Source organism: Odontesthes bonariensis, chromosome 1 (genome assembly GCF_027942865.1).
Source record: "Odontesthes bonariensis isolate fOdoBon6 chromosome 1, fOdoBon6.hap1, whole genome shotgun sequence".
In the NCBI taxonomy this organism is placed as follows: Eukaryota; Metazoa; Chordata; class Actinopteri; order Atheriniformes; family Atherinopsidae; genus Odontesthes; species Odontesthes bonariensis.
The window spans coordinates 43,075,784-43,090,543 of NC_134506.1; the positions used below are offsets into that span (position 1 = coordinate 43,075,784).

The following is a 14,760-nucleotide window of genomic DNA, read 5'->3' on the forward strand; positions in this document are numbered from 1 at the left end:
TTTGGACCTGAGGGCGAAGGGGACGCTAATGAGTGTCGGTTCATCCAAGCGGAAGTATGTCAAGTTTTGAAAAAAACAGTTGTAAGAAGCCGAGAAAAACTCGTCGTGGCCGTTATATTCTGAACTGAGAGGCTAAATGAAGAGCGGCCGTGTCTTTTAAGGCTGAAATGTCTCACTTTAAGGAGTACATGCACAAAGTGAGCCGTGTTTATGAGCGTTACACCGAGTATGTGCGGAGGAACCCAGCTGCCACGGCGCAGCTGGAGAGCATTGTGCGGACTCTCTCCTACCTGATCGCAGGTCAGTGACAGCGGGGCTGAAGCCTTAGAGACGTGCGTGTGCGTGTGAAAGTTCAGGCACACTCCTAACTACCCAGAACTTTGTCCCAGATCAGAGCTGAAATGTCCTAGAAATGTGGAAATTCAAAACATGACCTGCAGCAGCTCATGACAACATGTCATAACTCTTGTTTTTCAGGGCGCTTTGCTGATTCCCATGAATTGTCTGAACTGGGTAAGTAAAAAAAAAAAAAAACTAATCAAAAACAAATATCAAGGCCTTGTGTTTTCCTGCATTAACACATTTAAGTCAAAGTCAAGTTTATTTGTAGCACATTTCATGTACAAAAAATTCAAAGTGCTTTACATAAAATAAAAGCATTGCAGCAGGGAGTGGAAGAAGCATTAAAAATACATAAAAGAATATAAAGAGAAACAAATAAAATAATTTTAAAAAAGCAACAGTAAAAGATACCGTGCACCTGAGGTGGCATCGCTATCGCAGATTTGTACAAATTCACACCTGTCGTGTCTTCTCTATCGCGTATTATGTACAGATTCACACCTGTGGTGGCATCGCTATCGCGGATTATGCACAAATTCGTGCATAACAAGCAACAGTCCAGATAAATTCAAATATACCGTGCATTTCATGCACAGAACAGACCAGATATTCACTTTAAAGCTGCTCAGAACTGAACAAACTCTTTTTCTGCCACAGATTCTGGGTTTATATTTAGGTTTGCACGTTCTTCTGCACCCAGAAGAGCTTTGGGATGTCCTTCAAGAAGCCTTTTATATTTAATTTATTTAATTTAGTTAATACTCTTTGCACCTGTGTCATTTGAACCAATGTCAATATTTAAATGCAACACTGGTTATAGGTGACAGATTGGCTTTGAAGAAGAAAGTAATCATTGATGTTTGTCTGGGCTTCACTTCTCATCAGTCATGTGATTTCTCGGAGAACTTCATAAACCTCAAAGCAAGTTTCGGTTTGAGTGCCATCATACAGAAACATACTACGCCCCCTACAGGAGAGTCCTCCCAATGACTTTTAAAGCAGAAGGGACCATTATACTCGGGTTAAAAAGCTGAACATGAGAGCAGACCCGTCTCCTGCTTGTTTTAAACACACTGAGGATATGAGCTGAGTCTCTTGAGTTCAGCTGCTGCTGTGGAACAGATGGAGGCTGGATCTGCTTCCTCTGCTCTTAGTTGGACACTGTTAGTGCAAACAGATTCATGCACAAAATGTTCACATCAATTCTTCTGATAAACAAATCAATTAAAAAACACAGAATCTTTGTTAAAACTTGGAAAATTGAAACTAAAATCTGCTCATTTGAATTAAATAGCAGTTAATTCTCTAAAAGGTGCATTTTGATAAATGATTTAGTTTGACTTTTTATAATAATTGTGTTGCACAGGACTCACATGAAGCTGGAATCTTATTAAATTATATTTAATTTGTGCTTTTTTTTTTAGCCCATTTGTATTGAAAACAGACCAAACTATGACTTCTGTGTATCGTTAAGCCCCCTCCCCCCACACTAATGACCACAACTCAGAGTGAAAGTGAAATGAACAACAACACACTGAGAGTAAAACAGAAACGGATTATTATCGCCACCCGAGATTGAAAATACAAAACTGTAACAATAAATGCAGCGAAGCGGGACTGATTCGTGTTTTATGATGTTCCACACACTCTGCAAGCAGTCGGTTATTAAAGTTAATGACTGTTAAACAACACAGAAGTGGAAAAGATGAGTTCAGTCAGCCTGAAGGTTTGTTAATGATAGAATAATATGTTTTAAATTAAAAAGCAGGAATCTAAAAGCAGGATATTATCTAACATGCTGTTGCCTTTTGAAGGTTAAATCCAGTTAAATAACACTTCACTGAACAACCCCCCCCCCAAAAAGGAGCTCTAATCTGACTCTGATCTCTGAATTTGTTTTAATTTAAACATAACTGGGTTAAAGTAAAAAAAAAAAAAAGAAGTCAAAACTGTTGGGACGAGTTCTGTGCTGTGCTCAACGCTTTTTCATTGGTTGAAGTAAAAGTTCCGTACCCTTCTCCATGTTTGGTGGATCCGCCGATTACTTTCTTTTCCTGTTCCACAGCAGACAGCAGCAGACTTTTACAAAATAAAAGCCTGTGAGCAACAGACTTTTACAAAATAAGATAAATAATAAAACAGGGGTGGTCCGTGGCGTAGTGGGTTGAGCAGCCGCCCCATGTACAGAGGCTGTAGTCCTCGCTGCAGCTGGCCCCGGTTCGAGTCCCGCATCGGACGGCTCTGTGCTGCGTGTCGTTCCCCCTCTCTCTGCCCCCTGCTTCCTGTCTCTCTGAACTTTCCTATCCATTAAAGGCACAAAAGCCCCAAAAAATAATTACAAACAAAACAAAAAACTGTGTTAACTAATTGTGTTAAATGTGTTAAATAATTAACAAGTTAATAATGAGTTAACTGGCCCAGCCCTAGTTATTCATGACTGTAAATGGCTCTGCTGGTGACTTAGTTTCTCTTCTTTTCAGTGTACTCCGCCTCCAACCTCCTGGTTCTGTTCAACGACAGCATCCTGCGCAAAGGGCTGCGATGTGCCCTCCCTGAGGTGAGCGCCGAGCATCGTTCAGAAATGAATTCCTGCTCTGTTGGTGTCTGAACGGCTGATGAAAGTGCCGTTGTGTGTTCAGTCTCTGTCTCAGCAGAGGCTCCTCACCTGGCTGTCGGTGCTGGAGTACGTGGAGGTCTTCCTGGAGATAGGAGCCTGCAAGCTGTGGGGGGAAGTCGGCCGCTGGCTGGTCGTCGGACTCATTCATATTTTTAAGTATGCCCTCCTCCTTCAGTGGGATTCAAAAATAAAAAGTGAAAAAAAAGTAAGATTTAACAGTAACAATTGATTTAGCAGTCATCAGATTAGTCAGGACATCATCATCCAGTGGACAGAATCTGATTGTTTTAGCCAGCACCCGAGGCTCAAAGCCAGCTACATAAGGAACTCATTTCCCCAGTTTGGTGTGAAACAGACGCTTTACTGAGCTGAGCTGAAGCTCCAGCTGCGGCTTTGCGACAAACTGGAACCTAAACTAAAAGCCTGGCTTCATTATTCACCGTTTGTCCGTAAAGTTTTGGTTATTCAGTCTGGAATCCGTGTGTAATATAGAAGGCTCTAAAGTGTGTGTTTTCTTTGACGTTTTCTTTTCCAGGGCAGTTTTCCGCTTCGTTCTTCTTCTGGTGTACAAATCTGGCCTCCAGACTTCACCTCCCATAATCCCCCTGGACAGAAGTGCGGAATGCGTCGGTGAAGGTCGGTAAACCGTCGTCAGTCACAGCCTTAAACACCTTAAAGGGACACTATGTAATTTCTTCCTCCATCTAGTGGAGTCAAGTTGGGTCATTTTTTCATAGATTTGTTTTTTTAAAGGGATAGTTCGCCTCTTTTGACATGAAGCTGTATGACATCCCATATCAGCAACATCATTTATGAACATCTTCTTACCCCCTGCTGCGTCCTGTGAGCAGAGTTCCAGCCTCGTTTTGGCGTTGATGAAGGTAGTCCGGCTAGTTGGCTGGGGACACAAAAATAAAGCGTCTTGCTTCTCAAAACAATATGCGTTCAAAAGAGTAATACATTTGCATCACAAAATCGTTGTCCAGGAAAAAAATCAGACCTCACATCGCTTGGCGCTATTTTTGCCTCCCTTGATATCAATGCATCCAATGTAAACTGTGCAGACCGAAGAGCAGACCGAGCAGTCCCCTGCTTCCGAGCAGTAAACACCGTAACATGTGCGGCTATCGCTAGGTGGCTGGACAAGCGATTGGGGAAGGGAACCCTCTTACATAATAGCCGCATTCGGACAGAGCCGTTCTAAGAACGGTCCTCCTCGAGTTTCGTCCTAATAACCGCCCTTCTCCAGGGGAACTGTTTCAGTTTGCATTCCCACATGAGTCGGGACCTTGATGGGGACTGATGCAGCGCAGCCGTCTGCGACAGCGACGTGTTACTTTAGCGCCACATTCAACAACAAAACAGAACAAAACAAAACCGGTAAAAGTAAGGAGAGAAGAAGAAAACACCACCAAGAAGCTAACATGGAGAGCGGGGAGGCCACCATGTTCATGGTCTGCATGATGGTGATATTAATCATGGACGATCACATGGGGCGTCTAACATGGAGGCTGGCAGAGCTCACAGAGAGAGTCAGGAGACGCAGGATGGAGCGCAGGCCATACTTCTTGGTTTCATGAAGGAAGGAGAGCAGAGCGCCGCAGACAAAGGAGACCACGTGGAGGTTTAACTTATTAAACACGCCAAGGTTGTGTCCGTGTCGTATGAGGAAACATTTCAGCCTGACAACATGACAAGGGGCGGAGCTACCGACCACCAGCAATGGATCGGTTTTTAATTAAAAAAGGCAAAAACCAGCACAAAAACCATGCTCATCCTGAATGTCTCACTATGATTACAACAACAAACTACAAATACAACATGAAGAAAGTCGAGGACATGCACGCCAGCTTCCTCTCAGCCCAGTATTAAGGTAAATGTGGTCTGAATTGAAAATGTATTGGCTGTGTTGTTTCTTTTTTTGTGGGATGTTTTATATGTAGAAATGCATATTTGCAAAAGGGGACTTTAGTATGTTGTGGTAAAAGTGGCTCTTCCCTTGATTTTGCTCTGCCAATGTGGCTCTTGTGAAAACAACAGTGAGTATCGCTGTCTTAATCTGACCACAACTCAGGATGAAAGTGAAAGGATCAACAGCACACTGAGAGTAAAACAGAAACCGATTATTATCTGCACCAAGGGTTGAAAGTGCACAACTGTAGCAATAAATGCAGCAAAGCGGGACTGATGCACGTTTCATGATGTTCCACACACTCTGCAAGCCGTCGGTTATTAAAGTTAATAAGTCGGTTATTAAGAAGTGGAAAAGGTGACAGTGATTCGCAGTGATGAATGAGACGGTGCTTTCCTCCACAGACGACGGCAGCGGCGAGCCGGAGGACGACGCCTGCTTTGTGGGTCAGAGGTCGGGACGAGTCATCAGGGGGCTGGGCAGCGGTGAGAAAAGTGGAGCCCTTTGAGCTTCTTAAGCTTCTGTGCGACTCGGCAAACAAAGAAATATCAGGTTCGTGTCGGGACAAAAGCATTCCGACCAGAAATGCTGGAACAGCTCTTAATGGCCGCTGATTGGCAGGTTGGAACGCTGCTCGGCCTCGACTTTTTGTCTTTGGCTTAAAGAAAAAATGACCTATTGTGACCGAGTTGTCCAACTTTTACACATCTTGAGTCTTAGATTTGAACAGTGTAGATACAACATAAGTTACGTCCACACAATTCAAGGTTTTAGGGGCAAAAAATGGTTCAACTGTTTTCAAATAACTGTCCGTTTGTGGCAGTTTCCTCCCTGCAGACCCGGCTGTGGGGGGCGCCGAGCCAGAGGAAGAGGAGGGGCAGCTTGAAGGAGAAGCTCAGCAGCAAACCAACACCTCTGGGCCTCCAAGGGACTCTCGCCGAGTCCGCATACATCGGACGACCGCTTGTGCATCGTATCCTTCTCCCAGCGTCTGTCCAGTCTGCGCAGATTTGTAGATTCTGGTGATTTCCTTCGGGTTCTGTAATAATCCTCTCAGGGCTGCTTGCTCCCGTGTCCTGTGGCGTCGTAGAGGAAAACGGTAACGTCACAGTTTAATGTTGGAAAGCTGTTGCCAGCGCAGCCTCAGACGTCTTCGGTCTGATGGAACGACTGCATTCATCCCTTCAGTCTTTTATTTTTGGGCTGCCGAACGGCAGATTTGGTGACACATGAAGGCAAACATCTGAAGCAGCTTTCCTCATTGCTGTGAAGTGTAAGCTGTTGCACAAGCAGTTTGTTTCCATCAGGTATACAGATGGGGAAATATCAGGAATAAGTTTAGAAGCTAAACTGAGTCTGAAGTAGGAGTTTTCTGCGTTGGTAAAAGCTCGAGCAGATTTTTAGCAGGTAAACTGAGTCCTGGATCAGCACAGCTTTGGATGGATTGCTCGGACCGATGGGTGCGTTGATGAAACTGAACTCTAGATGGCAAACTGCTGCAGGCTGAGGCTGTGTGTGAGCAATGGGAATGAAGCCTTTGTTTGTTCTGTATCAGCAGTGAGAACAAAGCTGAGATTTTCCTGAAAATACAGATGTTCCCCCTCTGCTCCTCACAGTGAAACTCTGAATCAAACAACTCGCACTTTAATTTAAAGTCATTTTCCTACATTTCAGTTCCAACATGTAGAAATTCCAACCCTTTGTATCCACAGTCTCCCTCATTTCAGGGCTCCATAATGTCCGGGACAGGTGTGTTTCACTGCTTCATCTGTGCAGGGATAAGATACCTCGGCTTGTTTCTGTAGCTGTTCAACACGAGGAGAAGAAGCTGTTATGAGGCTGAAATATATTACATTACAGTCATTCTGCAGACGCTTTTATCCAAAGCGACTTACAATAAGTGTGTTCCACATCGGTAGGCAAAAGAACTTCAGGTCACAAGAAATCATAAGTGCATTTCCTTTAAAAACCAAACAGTTAAGAGTAAGTAAGTAAATAATCTTTATTTGTACGGCGCCTTTCACAGACCAGTCACAAAGCGCTTTACAGTTACAATAGAAACACACAGTTAAGAAGTACATAAAAATACAAGTTTAAAAGGCCAAAGCAACTCAGTGACAATCATAGCAGCCCTAAGACGATTAAGAAAAAAACCTGAACAAATAAATAGGTCTTAAGTTGCCTTTTGAAGGCGTCGACAGACTCCATCGAACGCAGAGAGAGCGGAAGATCGTTCCAAAGCCTGGGAGCAGCAGCCTGGGAGCAACAGCCTGGAAGGATCGGTCTCCTCTGGTCCTGAAACGAGTGCGTGGCACCATCAGTAGCTTCTGATCCACAGACCTCAGATCCCGAGCTGGGGTGTAAGACTGGATCAGGTCACTGATGTAAGCTGGAGCCTGACCAGGCAATGCTCTGAGAGTTAAAACCAACATTTTGAAATTGATCCTAGAGGAAACTGGCAGCCAATGAAAAGCTTTAAGAACAGGGGTTGAGTGAGTATTAGAGCGGGTGAGAGTTCACAGTTTTGCACTAACTGCAGCTCCTCCTTGTTCAGACATGAAAACAGACTATTACAATAGTCCAAACGCGAAGACACAAATGCATGAATAATCAGCTCCAAATCATTTTGTGACACCATTTTCCTGAGTTTGGAGATTTTCCTCAGTTGAAAAAAGGTCTTTTTGGTCAGCTGTTTGCAGTGTCTTTGTCAAACACAACACCCAGGTTTCTGAGGCTCGGTTTAACAGACCGGCCCAAGTCACCCAAGTACTGGTTAATAAATTAAGAGCATAACTAGTGCTAGAGTAAGTGCAGTAAGTTAGGTACCGAGACAAATGGGAAGATAATTTAGGAAACAAATAAGTGATCCACTGATGATGGAGCTGCACAATGAAGCTGGAGAGAAACATCTGATCTGCTCCAGTTCCAGTAAAAGCCTCCAAAGCTTCATCCTGCAACAAGATGATGATCCCAAACATCCTGCTGAGGCAGCAGCAGAGTTTCTGAGAGCTGAAACGGCCGAGCCGGTCGGCTGATTTAAATCCAGCTGAGCGGGCCTTCTGTGTGCTGAAGAAGAAGCTTAAAGAGACAAACATGGCTGCTCTAATGTAGCCACCATCACTCTGTCATTAAGGAGCCCTGAAATAAGAACCAGAGAAAGATGGGACTCTGTTCCAAACATGGTGGAGGGATCTGTGTGCGATCAGTTCTGCCACATCACTTTATGACAACATAATCACTGTGTTTGTTTATAGTTTCATCTTCACTTTTTACTGTAGTTTAGTGCCACAGGAGACCTTTAATGTCAGTCTCTCTTAACTCGGTCCATCCTAACTGCAGTACTCGCTCTCGGACTTTGTGGGAAGCGGTCGTGGAAGCCGTGGCTCGTCTCTGGAGTCCTTGAACTGTCGAGGTAAATCCAAACGAATTCATGGTAAATCACATCATTCAGTGCCAAATCTTTGCTGTGTTTTCTCAGTCATATCAGTAAATGGATTTTAGGTGTATTTTCTTATGGAGTTTAAGGTTTATCAGATTCTGGAGGACATTATGAAGTGACTTTATGTGAAAAAAAACTTTAAAAAAGCAGCAACAGAAAAAGTATTCCAGTTAAATAATATATTTTCTTTCAGGTTTCTGCCTGTGTGTTAACAAATCTGTTTTTTGAACAGTTAGAGAGGGAAAAAAACTCTCCAAAACTTATGAGCGCATAGCTCAGACAGGTATTTACCTGAGGCTAAACCTGTTGCATCACTCATAATGACTGGTTTTCAGATGCATCCACATCTGAATCAGTGTGGCTCTGACATGTGAATCAGAGGAGAAACATTTCTTTGTCATTTATTTGTCTGGTTACCTGCAGCTTCGCTCTCCTCAAGGACGCCAAATTCCAGAACCGATGGGAGAGGGCTGAGATGAGGAGGCGGGCCTTTCTTCTGTCCTACTACCTTCTGCGTTCACCCTTCTATGACAAATACTCAGAGTACGTATCTGTGAACACTAAGGTGATGTAAGATGGCTGCGATGTTGTTGTTTTAATCGCGGTTTTCCTCTAAAACCACAAAATACTCCAATTATGGAGAAATCAAAGACATGAAATCACTTCTGACAAGCTGAAAACAAACCATCCTTCAGAAATGGGGTCCTTTGGGTTAGAAAAACTGGGAAACAGACTCGGTGTATCCCTCTGGTTACCAGCTTTAACTAACCAACAACCGGGTTCATGTTAAATGGACGAAGTTGGCTTTAACAGAGCAGTCGGGTCTAAACTAAAAGCCGACTCAGCCGCTGTCACAGCTGACAGAACAAAGCACGAGTGCTTGATTTTAAGGCTCTTTGCACCAAAATAAGGAACAAACAGAACATCCATGAACACCATTCATACGGAAGTTTTTGTGTGCCATCAGTTTGAATACGAAATTCCAATATTGAATTTTTACAGCATCAAAATCAGACTTTGAATTTGAAAAACCAACAGTGCAAAAAAAAAAAAAAGTCAATCTCTAAAAACAAAAATCAGTGTAAAAAAATTCAACTTCAAAAAATTCAATGGAAAAAAATCCAGTGGAAATTGCAAGTTGAATTTTTTTCCACTGCTGATGAAGGAATAACCCAGCAGATCTACAGGATGAGAGCGTCCATTTTAAATGTTCACATCAATGTCATTTACTTGCCCAAAGACATGGGTGTGGTCACTAAAACCGCTCCCTGTGTGAGTGTTGGTGTACTTGGTGCCGAGCTGTGTTTTCACCGTGTTAACGACGCCGCTTCACCCGCAGGGCGAAGATCGTCTTCCTGCTCAGACTTCTGGCGGATCACGTCCCAGGAATCGGACTCGTGGCACGTAAGTACCGCGGTGTGTTTGTCTGGTTTGAACCTTTGGAAGAGCCGAGCTGCTCCAACAGGACTGCGCAGGTGCACTTTAATCAGTCTGTGTGCACACGAACGCCCCCCAGAGGACAGCTGTGGAACTCAAGACTTGAAGTTTGGTATAAAATTTGTAGGGCTGGGCGAGTTAACTCGTTATTATCACGTTAACTCGTTAATTATTTAATGCGATAAATATTTTATTGCGCATCAGCGCAGGTTTTATTATTTATTTTATTATTGTAAAAGTCTGTCGCTCACAGGCTTTTATTTTGTAAAAGTCTGCTGCTGTCTGCTGTGGAACAGGAAAAGAAAGTAATCGGCGGATCCACCAAACATGGAGAAGGGTACGGAACTTTTACTCGGCCATTTTCATGTTAAAGTTCTTCCAGACGGCGGAGTCGACAGAACCAAAGTCATCTGTAAACACTGCCAAGTTGAATTGTCTTCTCAGCGTAGTAGTTCCAGTCTAAAATATCACTTAAAGGCAAAACACACAACTGATAGCAGCAAGTCATTCAAGGAAACAGACAGTGGAGCGAGGCTTCTACATAAAAACTACAGAAAGATGCTGATGTTAAAAGTGTGTTTGCACAACAAATGTTATGGCCCTTTCATTCATATGGCAGCACATTGAAAATAAAAAGAGGAAAGTTCCTGGTGGAAACGTGCCGGTGTAGGTGGTCCAACAGGAATGTGGCTCCTCCACCCCTTTGAATGCGGCCTGAGTATCGACACCTCCACGTCTGCCTGGGTCACCCTGGAGGAGACGTTAGTACCAGGTGTGGTCAGAGGTGTTTTCAGACGGCACCTTGGAGTCGAACCTCCTCCCTGTGTTTTATGAATGTTTTTATCTTTTGGTTGCTTTGGGATAACAGTGGCTGCAAAGAATGTCGTCAAACACGAAGCACTTGAGACCAATTTGTTCACAATGCGGGGCTGAAACACTTGAGGGTAAAAGTGACGATGTGCATGTTCATCCCAACTCGTCTGAAAACAAGTCGGAGAAAATTGGTTTAAAGGGATAGTTCGCCTCTTTTGACATGAAGCTGTATGACATCCCATATCAGCAACATCATTTCTGAACATCTTCTTCCCCCCTGCTGCGTCCTGTGAGCAGAGTTCCAGCCTCGTTTTGGTGTTGATGAAGGTAGTCCGGCTAGTTGGCTGGGGTTTAAAAAATAAAGCGTTTTGCTTCTCAGAACAATATGCGTTCAAAGGGCAAGGCATCTTTATTTATACAGCGCATTTCATACCACAGGCAACTCAATGTGCTTTACATAAAGACAAGGCAGTTAAAAGAACAGCATAAAGCAGCATAAAAACGAGCAATTTAACGAGTAAAAAGATCAAAATTAAAACAGTTAAAAGCAATCAAAGAAGAGGGGAAAAAGACAAATATAAACACACGGAAAGAGAAATGTTTTGAACCTGGATTTAAAAGTGCTCCAGTTGGAGCTGATTTCAGTTCTGCTGGTAGTTTGTTCCAGTTGTGAGCAGCATAACAGCTAAAAGCTGCTTCACCGGGTCCAGTACTACATTTGCATCACAAAATGGTTCTCCAGGAAAAAGTCAGAGCTCACAATCGCTTGGCCCTATTTTCTCTCCCTTCAAACGCCTGTTACGGTGTTTGCTGCTCGGTCTGCACAGCAGGCAGTGATACGAAGGGAGAGAAAATAGGGCCAAGCGATTGTGAGCTCTGACTTTTTCCTGGAGAACCATTTTGTGATGCAAATGTATTACTCTGTTGAACGCATATTGTTTTGAGAAGCAAAACTAGCCGGACTACCTTCATCAACACCAAAACGAGGCTGGAACTCTGCTCACAGGACGCAGCAGGGGGGAAGAAGATGTTCAGAAATGATGTTGCTGATATGAGATGTCACACAGCTTCATGTCAAAAGAGGCGAACTGTCCCTTTAAGGAATGTGATTAAGGCTCAAACATCCCCAGCAGCCAGAGGAACTCATCTGTTTTCTGTGCGTTTTCAGGTCCTCTGATGGAGTACCTCCCCACCTGGCAGAAGATCTACTTCTATAACTGGGGCTAAACCTGCAGGAGGAGCTCGGATCTTCCACTTTCTTCTTCAAGTCAGCGCGGGGCAGCTGTGGGGACGGAGCCGCCAGGCTGTCGGCACTCCTCCTCCGGAGACGGCGTCTCGTCGGCCCCCCCCCCCCCCAAAAAAAAAATCAATTTAAAAATGATTTTCCCCCGACGGCGAAATGTAACCTTTTTTTTTCACTTGTTTTTAAGAATCTCGAGCGCTGCAGAAACGTTTGCCTCCCATCAGACATGCCGAACAACTTCCTTCTGACGGTGATTTACGTGGCGTTCACACGATGACCCTTCTCGTATGATTTGTGGTGCGACATCTGTGTCGGCAGCTGGCTGCAGAGACGACTTAAAAGGCAACAACGACACGCCACGTTTCAATTAAAAGTTAGCTCATTTTTTAAAAGCCGTGAGTCTGAGTGTGTGCTGGAGTCAAAGAGAAGCCGGCAGAGGGTTTTGATCTTTATTAACATATTGAATAAGTTTCTTTTTGTAGCCTACAAATAAATACTTTCATCCTTTCAGTCCACATGTTTGTTTTTTTGAAGGCTCTCATGGGTGGGGTGTACACAGGCATAGAGGGGGAAAATATGTCACTCTGTTTTAAAGAAAACTAAAAAAAAAACACTTTCCAGAGATCGGTCGCTGAACGTCAAGTCTGCTCGGAACATAAGGCGAAAAGGGGGCGGGGCTTAAAGATGAACTGCAACACAAACAGGATGTGGATGCTTCGTTTTAGATGGCGGAGAAGCAAAGACCTCCTTACGATGTGGCCTCGGGGTCACCAGGAATACGTCTTTAATGCGAGAGTCGAGGTAAATGACGGCAGGCTTGAGATCCAGCCAGCAGGAACAAAGTAAAACCGGGGTGGAGGTTGTAAAGCTTGTGGTGCATAGACAAATCTGTGTCCTCGTGTCACGAGCTGGGACCCATCAGGTCCCATCAGGCGCCAGGTGACTCTCCAGTTAGGGCTTTAAACTCCTTTGTTTAACTGAACCGGAGGTGTTTGATGTAAGAGTCCCCGTGTTTAACCGTAAATAACCACAGCAGCTGAGACGTCAAGTATGTGAACCCGTTTGAGCTGGACTGAAACGCATCGATCCCAAATCAGAGCGAGCGAAGAAAGAAAACATGATGGATTCTTCCTCAAATTAACTAAAAAATAGATACTGCACCTTGTTTTAATGTCACAAACAAAACACTTTCTGATAATATGAATCAAAACTCTGAAGAATTAAAATAAAGAATTCATTTTGAAAAGCTAAGACCGAAAGGTTCCGAAGAGTAAATTAAAACAAAAGTCTGGTTTTTAGAAAAGACTTTTAACTCCGTGATGCTTTCATTTATGAAAATAAAAATCAGGAGTCTGCTAATGAGAACGAGCGAAGTGGGGGGGGGGGATACTGCGTCACTCCTGGAAAAATAGTCTGTGGTGGAGGCCGGGCAGGAGGGACGCTTCCTTTGTCCATGCAATCTTTCTGCTTCCCGTCCCGCCTCGCTCAGGCGACGCTTCTCCGGGCCGCCGCTCAGTAGGCGCCGTAGCGATCCTGACGGAGAGAAAGAAGAGCCGAGCTGTGAGGGAACCTTTCTGAAGGCCGTACCGAGGTGGAGCTAGACTCCCTGATGTCTCACCTGGATGGTGTTCATCACGCCGTTGGCCAGGACGGCCATCTTTCCGGCCACGGTCTTCACGCCCTGCTTGAATTGTGCGATGTCCGGTCCGGAGGGAAGCACGCCGTCGAAGCCCGATGCCCTGCCTGAGGAGAGGAGAACCGTCACTCAGGTTTAACCCACGAGGACCCCGACCCATTTCTACTTCAATGAAAATTAAGGGGGTCGTAACACAGACTAAATAGACCACATAGAACACATTTCTGAATTTTTTTTCTCAAAATACCACCCCCCACTGTCCGAGATCTGAAATGTGACATATATGTCACATTGGGCGTTAAGAACCCGGATAATTTCTCCATCAAGGAAAATTATGGGGGACATAAAACAAACTATATAGAACACATTCCTGACATTTTTCTCAAAATAACACTCCCTAGTGTTAAAGATGTGTCAATGGGTGTTAAATGGTTTGAATCTTTCCTTTAGCAACCAAAAACAAGCGATTTAAATTGAGCTAGCTCTGCCCGTAGTGGTAACCTGGCACACAGACATCTTGGAAATGTTATTATGGGAAGACTAAATCACATGACCCGTCACATGACCCACCAGCATGTTAAGTATGGGTCACTCTGGCAATTCACGAGTTGAAATCAAGGATAAAGCCGCCTGCCGACAGCCGCGCCTGTTACAGTGTTTACTGCACTGTCTGCACAGCAGGCAGTGATACGAAGGGAGAGAAAATAGGGCCAAGCGATTGTGAGCTCTGACTTTTTCCTGGAGAGCCATTTTGTGATGCAAATGTAGTACTGGACCCGGTGAAGCAGCTTTTAGCTGTTATGCTGCACACAACTGGAACAAACTACCAGCAGAACTGAAATCAGCTCCAACTGGAGCACTTTTAAATCCAGGTTAAAAACATTTCTCTTTCCGTGTGTTTATATTTGTCTTTTTCCCCTCTTCTTTGATTGCTTTTAACTGTTTTAATTTTGATCTTTTTACTCGTTAAATTGCTCGTTTTTATGCTGCTTTATGCTGTTCTTTTAACTGCCTTGTCTTTATGTAAAGCACATTGAGTTGCCTGTGGTATGAAATGCGCTGTATAAATAAAGATGCCTCGCCTTTTGAACGCATATTGTTCTGAGAAGCAAAACACTTTATTTTTTAAACCCCAGCCAACTAGCCGGACTACCTTCATCAACACCAAAACGAGGCTGGAACTCTGCTCACAGGACGCAGCAGGGGGGAAGAAGATGTTCAGAAATGATGTTGCTGATATGGGATGTCATACAGCTTCATGTCAAAAGAGGCGAACTGTCCCTTTAAACCAATTTTCTCCGACTTGTTTTCAGACGAGTTG

The 14,760-nt window shown here is 44.0% G+C and overlaps 2 protein-coding genes across 3 annotated transcripts in view; one reads left to right on the top strand and one right to left on the bottom strand.

Annotated features, from left to right (window-relative positions):
- Positions 1-5: 5 nt before the first annotated feature.
- Positions 6-12,318, top strand: pex16 (peroxisomal biogenesis factor 16). The gene is made up of 11 exons (XM_075467440.1): positions 6-300; positions 478-513; positions 2,823-2,899; positions 2,982-3,115; positions 3,495-3,595; positions 5,276-5,356; positions 5,695-5,844; positions 8,211-8,283; positions 8,734-8,853; positions 9,650-9,714; positions 11,729-12,318. Exons 1-11 carry the CDS (start codon positions 168-170, stop codon positions 11,785-11,787), a joined length of 1,029 nt encoding a protein of 342 aa, XP_075323555.1. The 5' UTR covers positions 6-167; the 3' UTR covers positions 11,788-12,318.
- The window catches only part of arfgap2 (ADP-ribosylation factor GTPase activating protein 2), a 23,718-nt gene continuing 21,196 nt past the window's right edge, over positions 12,239-14,760 (bottom strand). For both annotated transcript variants that reach the window (XM_075467423.1, XM_075467414.1), the window contains 2 exons: positions 13,422-13,546; positions 12,239-13,336 (listed from right to left, as the gene is read on the bottom strand). In XM_075467423.1, the coding sequence (XP_075323538.1) occupies positions 13,316-13,336; positions 13,422-13,546 (146 nt within the window). In that variant the 3' untranslated portion in view covers positions 12,239-13,315. The remainder of the gene's footprint in view (positions 13,337-13,421; positions 13,547-14,760) is intronic.